The sequence below is a fragment of the Teleopsis dalmanni genome, chromosome 1, assembly GCF_002237135.1.
Source record: "Teleopsis dalmanni isolate 2A chromosome 1, ASM223713v2, whole genome shotgun sequence".
Taxonomy (NCBI): Eukaryota; Metazoa; Arthropoda; class Insecta; order Diptera; family Diopsidae; genus Teleopsis; species Teleopsis dalmanni.
The window spans coordinates 159,612,295-159,623,247 of NC_051846.1; the positions used below are offsets into that span (position 1 = coordinate 159,612,295).

General features: G+C 30.4%; 1 protein-coding gene across 1 annotated transcript; it reads right to left on the reverse strand.

The window, feature by feature from the left end:
- Positions 1–357: 357 nt before the first annotated feature.
- LOC119669636 lies at positions 358–3,349 on the reverse strand. The gene is made up of 3 exons (XM_038079619.1): positions 2,039–3,349; positions 1,911–1,973; positions 358–1,709 (listed from the first exon to the last, which is right to left on the reverse strand). Exons 1-3 carry the CDS (start codon positions 3,240–3,242, stop codon positions 754–756), a joined length of 2,223 nt encoding a protein of 740 aa, XP_037935547.1. The 5' UTR covers positions 3,243–3,349; the 3' UTR covers positions 358–753.
- Positions 3,350–10,953: the final 7,604 nt, after the last annotated feature.

Genomic DNA, 10,953 nt, shown 5'->3' on the forward strand with positions numbered 1-10,953 from the left:
CTGTCATATAATCTTTTTCTATTTGAACTGATTTTTCCATTAACACTGCTTTTAAACTTTTTTGGGTGACCAGAAGGTTCTTTAACTCTAACATCAAAATCACCACTTTCGAATCGTTTAAATCAGTTTTCGCAAATCTCTTGAGTTAGTGCATGATCATCATAACTTTCTTGAAACAAATAAAAACTGTAAAACCGTATTTGTCCAATATAAAGTCACAACCTATGGTAAGTTGATGTAGATTTTAAATAAATAACAATATTGTTTATTATAGGCAAGTATTTAAAAATCAGCTGATTTTATTTGAAACTAATTTCGAAAAATTATTTATAAAACTAGAAATTTATTTATATTATTCACATTAAATTCATATTCTCTTATTTACAGAATTTTCTTTAAATTGAACACAGTACTTTTGGCTTAAATGAATCCGAACTTAAGCGCACTTTATTTCAATAACTTATTTTCTTATTTAGGATCTGACTTAAAACGAATTCGCTAAAATGATTTTTAAGCAAAAACTAATGCAATTTGAAAAAAAATGTATAATTGAATGAATCTATTTTCAAGTAAAAAACTTTTCTTTAGCACCAATTATCTCGGCTAATACTGAAAGTATAGACCACACTCTTAGATCAGAATATTCTAAATAAAATATAATAGGTGCAATTACTTTTATAGGAGAATTTGAAAATAGTTACATTCAAAAATAAAATTTTAACTGATGGTATTAAATAAATACATAACTATATATTAACGAGGCATACGACTATCTCTTGGATAATAATTTTGAAAGTTCCTATCGGGCAGTGGATTATTATGGCCGTATTGCGAATAATGAGGAGACATTTGTGATTGCTGTTGTTGATCAGGTGATTGGTAATAATGAGGAGATAGTTGCGCTTGAGTCATTTGATCAGACATTTGCATATAACCATAATTTTGCGGAGTATGTGAGATATAAGAATTATTTGGTGCGGTTTCGATGTATGGTGGTATTGCTTGATTTCTAGGATCACGGTTTCTATTCATTGACTGAGGAGATTGTATGGCACTCACTTCTGCTGAATTATATATATCAAACAAACGCTGTCTGGTTTGATAACTGTCACTTTTGTTTCTTGCACCCATTTTTCGCTCTAACATCAGTTCAACAAAATCAGTTACTGCTAATATTTCACTATCATTAAGCTTTGGCAAAAATTGCATTAGTGGTAAATTATTATATGAATCATTTATATTATTGCCACTTGTTTGGGTGCTTATATTAAATGCACTCGGCTTAGCTTCTACTCCAATACTAATACCAGTTTTATCCGTCGCAGTAGTTTGAGTCGCTGCATCCTTGAGAAATGAATAAGCATCAGCAGATTTATCGCTTAAGTCGATAGGATTTTTACCAAGTCGCTTTTGGTTTTCCATAATTCTTTCCTTTAATCTACGCATATCATAGCCAAGAAGTGTAGCCAAACGTGCTGTTGCTGATTGCAATACTTCCAATCCAATTTTTCTATAATCAATGTGAGTTGATGAATTGTTAAATGAATATTTCGTAATAGGATTAAGTGCCAAAAGTGAGCGGTTAATTAAGTCTTTTTCTTTTAAATTAATTTTTTGCATTATGCGTGGAGCCACAAGTCCATCAGATGTATTTTTATAATCTTTAGGCAACTTCATAACTTTATTGATTTGGGCGCAGAGACGTTTGACTGAAATGTAGTTATTTTAAGAATTAATAATCAATATATGCGTAAAAGAAATCTATACTATAAGAGAAAATTATTTAAGTGGTGAAATTGACTAAAATAACTTATTTGAGCAAAATTATTGGCTTGTCTATATAGCTATGATGGATACTGACATGCATAAGCATGCATAAACATTTATATTTTTTCCTAATATATACAAACCTTGTGGCTTCAGCTCTTGCATTGTTAAGGGTTTTTTAGCTGGTTCTAATTGCAGTTTTTCCACTGAAAATATACATCCAAATGTTTAAAAATATTTTTAGTTAAGTAATTTGTATGCTATAGCCTACATTTGATAGGTTTGAATCCTAAATTGTTTGACTTAGTAGCGAACAGTGGGTTGACAGTTAAGCATTCCAGTTCATATTTTTGTTCACAATAATTTGTATCGTAAGTGGCCTTAAGCACTTTAGATGACATGTAAGGAAGAGTATGGGTGTGTATAATGCTGGAATTGCTCGTTTCTTCAGAAGCAACTTGTAGTCTTTGTCTTCGCTCGAAAAGTGGTTCCTCTTTAATGTGTATGACTGGTGAATTGATTTCAGTTGAATACGACATTTTTTTTGTATGGTGGTTTTGATCGTCGTCGGAGGAATCACTTTTCCTTCTTCGCTTTTTAGATTTTTTTTTATTTTTTTTGTGTTTATGCGTTTTTTCTTTATGCATTTTCAGCTCATTTTCAATTGATCTTATTTGTGCAATGAGATCTTCATCAGTTCGTTCTATATTAGCTATTGATTCTATATTAGTAGGTTTATCAACTGTAGTGACTGGGAGTATTTGCGTATTTACTTCTACTTGGGCAACAGGTCCATTACCTGCGACTTGTGCAACATTACTTTGATTTCCTACTGTAGTTTGTTGTATGCGTTCTTCTATAAGTGCGGTAGCTTCATCAACATATCTTTCTCCTATCCTATTTTCAATTGGTGTATATAACTCCGAGAAGAAATCGTCAGTGAATATTGTATTTTGAGGGTCCTGCTCTTCATCTTCATCTTCACTATAACTTTCCTTTTTGGGTTTAGACTTAAATATTTTTTCCGAATTTGAAACATTTTCTGGTCTTAACTCTGTACTTATATCGTCAATAAAGTGGTCCAAATGGTCCAGACAATCTGCAGTAATCGAATCTAATTCATTACCCGTTGATATAGTAGCATTGTTAGCTGTTGTTGATACTGGACTTGGAATGTTAACTGTATTTTTACTAGAAACCACAGTGGCTCGTTCTGTAGATTCTTTTTTAACTTCTACGATTGGCTTATGTGGTTGTGGAGTATTTAATTGAGAGTCTTTGTCCTCAATCTCACGCTTTATGTTCAGTGGAACGACCGTTTGGAATATGGGGTCGCTAGCTGTAATTTGAGTACTGCTGTTAGTTGCTTTTGTACTGTTCTCCGGTTTTTCACATTTTATAATTATTGGTAAATGTGCTTGCGGACTTAAGGATTTTTCGCCTTCTTTAGAAGATGGGTTATTTACATCCCCCATTTTAATTTCAAGTATACTTTACAAATTATGCAAACTAAGCGAATTTTTTCACATTTGAAAGGAATATGCTATTTGTTTCTGAAATACAAGCAACAACAAATGTCTTACATATGTTCAGTTAGTTTGAAACCTTTTTCAATTTACAGGTATGCATTTTAGTGTAGTAATTTTAATAAATTACAGTACTTTTAAAGTGTACATTATAGCAATTAATACTGGATTTATACGACAATTTGGTTTGTAAATTTAGCTGTAAATTATTGTTGTTTTCAATGCAAAACGAATATTTTTGACAGCTAAAATTATAAACGAAACTCTCGTGAGAATGCAGTATTCTACATTATGGTAATTAACTCGGTATATGTGCTGTAATTACTGCTATATGTATTTTTCATACGCAAACATTCATGAAAAGGTAGCAATTTTAATTGTTAGTGTTGGAATTCTTTATACAGAGATTGTTTTAAATTTTTTTTTAAAGTATTATTCTTTTAATATTAAAGAATAATTTATATATGAATTATATATGACGAAATGCAATTTATAGAAGTTTTACAATTGTTCAAAATCAGTGTTTCAGCTTGTCGTATTGGTTAATTGTATAAGTCGGAACATATAGTTTTTGATTCTGTTATGCCGTTTTCGATTGTTAAATTTAAGATTTAATTTTCAACTGAGACCCACTTTAAGTACAGTTTTTTTTTTCGATTGGTTAATCCCAGACAAAATATATAAAATCCTAAATTAAATAATACCTTATAATACCATACCATGAAAAAATTGATGATAAATTTAAAAACTGTTTTATGTTGACAATTTAAAAGTATTTGATATTTAAATATTAGTATTTAAATATTTGAAATATTGTGTTTACTAGCAAATTAAAGGATAAAATGATATTAAAATAATATAACAATATAAGTAAAATATGAATAAAAAAAAAAATGACACTGACTTGTCAACATATGTGTAGCTGTCAAATAATGTTAGGATTACGCTTAACATGTTCGATTGGGATAAAACTCCAGCAAAGAATGGCAGTTTGAGAGCAAATTATTGGCGTTTTTAATTAAAAAATCTGAATTCAATAAAGATTTATTCTTGATCTTTTGATTGCTCAATTGAACGTTTTTTGAGTAATCTAACATTTTCGTAGTTGAGTAGTAGACAACAAGTTGTATAAAATAGCTTGTTATTTCATTATAATTTTATTACTCTAGCAAAATATCTAGAGTGTTATAAATTAATCTCGAGTGGTATACATTTCGCCGAGATTTACTAATCGAAAATGCAAATTGCAATAAAATAAAATTTGATTCAAAAATTTACCCCAGTTTTACCAGTCGGTTTTGTTGAAGCAGCATTAGATTTACCAATCGAAAATGATATTAATATTATTTAATTTACAAACCAATAACGATGTTTTATATATACATACATATATGATGGTTCATATAGTTTAATGAACCATAGATCAGTTGTGTCCAATTTTACAACAATTTATGCTTCTTTGGTTTTTTCATAATATACTTTTCTTCTTCTTCTTCTTCTTTGGCACTATAGTCCAGTATGTACCTTGGCCTCCTATAATTTACTTTTAGTGTGACAAAAAATACAGCCTAGCTAATTTTATTCCAATTGCAATAAATTTGGTATTGAAATACATCTGCAACAATAATCGCAAGACATTTATTGCTATTCGTAATATAAACTGCACCAATAAATGGTGCAGTTTGAACAGGCTTTTAGTATTTATGCGAGATTTTTGAATTTAACGTATAAAAATATTTAAATATTGATTTAAATATTTAATTTAAAAACACAAAATATAATGTCGTTTGACCAATATTAGTATATTTATATTATTGTTATATTATTGCATATTCTATATCTCACTTAAATTTTGCTCAAGTACAAAAGGAAAATGTAAAAATCGCATGCGATAAAATTGATAGTTGTCTACACTCATGACATGATATAAAAATGTTTAGGGGAGATGTGTGATAGTGTGTGCAATGAATTGAACCTTTTTTCGAAATCCGACAACAACAGTTTGAACTTCATTGTGTAATCATGCAGTCGAAGTATAATTTAAACAAATCAGGCTTAACTAAATCAAAAATTCTTGTTATCGACACGTAAATTAATTCAAATGAATATTACTAGAATGATTTGAATGTGGTATATAATTATATTATAACAATAAAATCGTCAGTGTTGTTTACATTTCATAAACGTATATTTCATTGTTACACTGTTTCGAAGTAGTAGTAATGGCGGTGCTCCAACAACTCCAACGTCAGAATAGTGTTGTCGGGTTAATAAGCGGTTGCGGTGTTATTAAACTTTCTTAAATTAAGATAATTTAACAAAACGCACTAATAATACGAAATCTAATGTTAATTATTCATAAATTGTGTTCTTTAATCAATTTAATTGTGTAATATAATAATTATTGAAAAGTGAGAATAGTTCATTGCAAAGGAATAACGGTAAAGTTTGACGGCTGCAGCGATCACCTGCCACCAAATACGGGAAAATAAAAGTGCGTCGCATAAAAATGAGACTTTCAAATGAATGTGTGTTTGTTTATTTATCGATTGTTTACGTTTTTTTTTTTGATATTGTAATTAAGTGATTTAAATTACTAAACGTGGAAACTAAAACATATTAAGTACCAAATAAACAGCAGTTATATTTATTTTAATAAACAAAATAAAAAACTGTTATATGTACAGGTAAGTTGTTTTTTTTTTAATTATATTTCTTAAATTGTATTATTTATTATTTTATAAAAAAAAAACTGTAAATATTAATCAAAATATTTTATTAACAAATACCTTTTATTAAATATTGTTATTTTTTTTCACATAAACATACTGACAACAATTTACAAGTGTTGTTATTTTCGTTTTTGATAACGTAAATTTAACTTATAAAGTAACGCCATATACAACGTGAAAATATCTCAAAATGTCTCAATAATCATTTATAATAAAAACTATTTTAATCACTCGACATACGAACATAAACCAAATGGCAAGCAAATCGTCTCAGCCAGAGACATGCACTCATATATACAAAAAAATTGATCATGACTTAACAAAAATTCCACTTATTGTTGTATACAAAGTTGAACCTTAAAACAATTAAATAGATCGCCTTTTTATTTTTATTTAAATATTTTTTCCGAGCAAATATTTTTTTAGGTATTTCTGCAAAGACGTCTGTCTGTTTTAGTATAAAGTTCGGTTGGGTCTTCGTAAAGAAATTCTTTTTAAGTAAAAATGACAGTTTTTCTATATTATATATTGTATATATTATATTGTATATTTAAATATTATATATTTATGTGTATATTCTTGCTTATTGTCCCGAATTCCCATTTTGACACATTTGTCCAGGTGTGTGTATTCCGTTTGCGCTCTCTTTCAATCATTAGACTTCCTCATGGTATTCATATCATTTCTCAGTTTTGGTCGGTGTTCTATCATTATCCAGTTTTGTGCTGAGATGAAGTCGTCTTTGGTCTTATATGACGCTCTATCTAAGGTTTCCATGCAGGTTTTGTTTAATAGCCGTTTTTATTTTGTTCCAGCAATGTTGGGGATTTAGGTTGTTAGTAGAAGCAGTAAGTTTTTCAGAGATGGAACGTGAAAAATTTTGCTTTATATTTTCTGCTTTCCACTTAGAGACATTTTATTTGATTCTGCTACAGCTACCCGACTTCTGAATTCTTATTGGGTTAACTAGTATTTTGCCAACTAGTAGGTGGTGATCAGAGCTGATATCGGCACCTCAAATGTGTAACACAAATGTGATCTATTTGATTTTGTGTTCTCATATCAGGTAATACCCATGTTACTTTATGCATTGTTTTATGCGAGAAAAGCGTGCCTCCAATTTTTAGTTCGTTTATACCACATAGCTCTAAAAAATGTTCGCCATTGTCATTCATGTCACCAAGGCCATTTTTCCCAATGACGTGCTCTAAATTTTCATTTACTTGCCCGATTTTAGCATTAAGGTATTTAGCCCATTAATTTAACACGTAAAATTCTATGAATCTTTTTTTAAATAAAAAATTACACTTATTAATTCGTGTTAAATATTTAATTATATTTTAATTTTTATAAAAAATTATTTATATTATAGGTATTTCGGTCTAGTTCGTAGATCATCTTCAGTATGTAACAATAAACAATAATAAAGGTAATAAAGGTTTATTATTGTTTATTGTTTATTATTGTTTATGAATATTATATAATTATTGTATATTTGTGCACAAATATTTTACATATATGTATAATGAACGGGATACTAGCTTCCAAAGGAGCGGAGCACTGCGACCAGATTGATCTTTTGTGCTGCAACAGACCCTAACAGAACAGAAGACATTCCGCCTTCCGAATGAAGGCAAGAATGTCGGCCGTTGAGGACCTCCTAATGTCAGAAGGGGAGAGCAGCTCTCCTCCCAGTGACCTCCTTCTGGCACATGTCACTTGGATGAGAGCTGCTCTCCCCTTCTGACATTATTTTATATTTATCTATAACTATTATATATTTATATACGTTTGTGTATTTAATAATTATGTAAAATATTTTATCTTTATATAAATATTTTATATTATCTATATATATATAGATAATAAATATATTTTATATATATCTATAACTATTATATATTTATATCCGTTTATGTATTTAATAATTATGTAAAAATATTTTATCTTTATATACATTGTGACCGAAAAGTTTCCGGAATAAATTAAATAAAACGCAAAATTCTTAATCTTCATCAATATTTATTTTATCTCCTTCAAAATATGCTCCATTAGAAGCGATACACAAATGCCAACTTTTCTTCCAATCATCAAAACATTTTTTATAGGCGCTTTCCGGTATGGCTTTGAGTTCCCTCTGCGAATTCTGTTTTACGTCTTCTATGGATTCAAAACGCGTTCCTCTGAGTGGTAATTTGAGGTTGGGAAACAGGAAAAAGTCACACGGTGCAAGATCAGGTGAATACGGTGGCTGTTCGATGGTATTTATTGAATGTTTGGCCTTAAAATCGTTGATAATGTTGAACAAATTGAGGTGAATCGGAACAAGCCGGGCGTTGACACGTCGCATACACAAATTGTCCACCAAAATCAAACGAGCCATCTCACGACCGATGCCTAGCTCTCGTGCTATCTCTCTAACACTCACATGAGGATTTTTGAACACGATTTCCTTTGCCTTTTCAATGTTTTCGTCGGTGGTAGAGGTCGAAGGTCGTCCAGAACGCGGCATGTCTTCGACGGTCGTACGACAGTCCTGAAAGGCTTTGTACCACTCATAAACTTGAGTTTTCGATAAAACTGATTCCCCATAAGCCTTTTGTAGCATTCGCAACGATTCTGCACACGAAATTTCGTTCGAAAAACAAAATTTGATGCAAACTCTTTGTTCAATATTTTTTTCCATTGTTTTTTTCGCAACGCACTACTGAGGTGAACTGGTTTCAACAGCTGCCGTAAACGAACTGTCTGACAGATCGCGCTCATTTTTGGCATAGAAATTAAGGACAGTGCTGCCAAACTACATAAACTTAAAATATCGAAAAATATACAGCGCGCGAATTTTAAATGAGAATTTCCGAAAATCTTTCGGTCACAATGTAAATATTTTATATTAAGTATAAATATAGTATATTCTGTCTAGGTTGAATACCTATTACCACATTCTGCCAGTAACATTCCATGCTTCCATGTTTCCATGTTTTGAACTTTGCGAACAATGAACTGATCCAAGACATTTTTGATGTTTTTAATGAGTTATCAAACTTGTAAAATGTTTTGTATTAATTCGATGAAACACTATATCTTTTCTTGATCATTTCTGGCTTTTATTATATGAGAGAATAATTCATTTTGTACACAACAGATTTCATCGTAGTATCGTAGTAGAGAAAGTGTATACTGAAACAACTATCAACACATCCACTCGGCAATATCTATTGTTTATTGTAAAGCTTTCAAAATTGCTTAGAAGTGGCGTGGAACATTAATTGTTGTTACTCCGAATATTATGCTTATTAAATTATTAGTTATCCAGATAAAGCTTAGGAGTTTGCGCAAGTCCACTTTTGTTTTCTCTGCCATGCCAATCACACCTCATTCCGGTTTTCAATCATTAAAAACATTGAAATCACTTCGTCTGTAAACCTAGACATATACATAGAAAATGATTAATGTATTCTATTTTTACTTCATTATGATAATTCCTTCTTTTCATTTTATGCTTGTCAAATCTAATCGATTAGGTCGTAAGCTACCACAAGTATATTTTCTTCACATCTTCAATCAATAATTTTTCTTATTCTTCTAAATTATAATAGGAGTAAATTATTAATATTATTTTTGGGAATATCTTAGTACTGATCTTTGTAAAATACATTAAATATTGAAATGGTGCTTGTAAACTATATTAATTATTTTACCGAGCTGTAGTACATTTTGAGTTGAGAAACTCGAGGATAGAAAATCAAATATATTTTCTTTAGAACTTGAATCAATAACTTAATTTTTTAAATTTTAATAGAAGTAGTCAACACCGAAATCAATAAATTTTTATTATTTGCTAATTTCAAGAAGTTCGCGCAGTTTTCCGAATTATACAGAGTTACCGATTTAGAGTCCAAATGTCCAAATGCTCTAATATAATAATAATAATAATAATAAGCCTTGCTCGACGTCAAGATTTCGAGCAGCTTCTTATACTGTGCATAGGCTGTCTATAAGTCGCTTCCACCTTTCTCGCCTCAACGTTACGTCCTTTATATCAGTAATGATGTTTACTCATGGCATTATAATCAAGCTACCCAAGAAAGGTGACCTAAGTGACTGTAACATTTGACGCGGCATTACGATTTTAAGTTCAGTGATGAAAATATTTATGAAATGCTCTAATATAACCACAGTTAGTTAGTTAGTTAAGGTGGAAAGAGGACGAGTGCTCCTCAATTAGCTAAAAAGACGTTTTGAATCCACAAAAATCTCGTAATAGTCGGTAGTAGATAGAAGGTCAAACTAAAACCAGCTAGAGGCATTAATAAAGGCAAGAATCTGGCTAATGCTGATGCTGGAGATATCGTTAAGTGAATTGAAAAAGGGGACCCCTAGAAACTTAAACCTAATTCTGGTCAGACCTGGACAAAGACACATTAGATGTTCTGTTGTCATTTCCTCAAGAGCTGGTAGACACGCACTACAAGAAGTACCACAGGGTAGGCCGCCTCTAGCTCTATGCCGTCCTATGGACCAGTGTTCTGCAAAGCCAGATATTAGCCTAGATACCTCAGATTCGTTTCTACAGATTAAGTAACCACTTCTACAGATTAAGTAACCATTTCTACAGATTAATATAACCATATTATATGGTAATAATTTTTAAAAATTCAAAAATAACAGACCCGCGGTTAAAACTCATTAATAAAGCTGATTTATTAAAATAAAATACTAACCGAATATGTATTTGAGTTTATTATTGTTATTGTTATTGTTATTGTAATTGCTTTAATGGACAATAAAACTTAAAAATATCTCGTCTGGTCTCTTACGCTAATTTCTCGTTATCGCTATCAGTACAAGAACAACAACTACAAGTGCAAAACAGTAATTAAATTTATGTATAATCAAAAACACATTTCGAACGAAGAACTTCAGAT

Excerpts from the sequence above, each read along its gene's own strand:
- LOC119669636 (XM_038079619.1), bottom strand. The coding sequence starts at position 3,242 with ATGGGGGATGTAAATAACCCATCTTCTAAAGAAGGCGAAAAATCCTTA. Across the intron at positions 1,974-2,038 it reads AGGATTCAAACCTATCAAAT|TGGAAAAACTGCAATTAGAA; the intron begins GTAGGCTATAGC and ends GTATATTTTCAG. Across the intron at positions 1,710-1,910 it reads GCAAGAGCTGAAGCCACAAG|TCAAACGTCTCTGCGCCCAA; the intron begins GTTTGTATATAT and ends ACTACATTTCAG.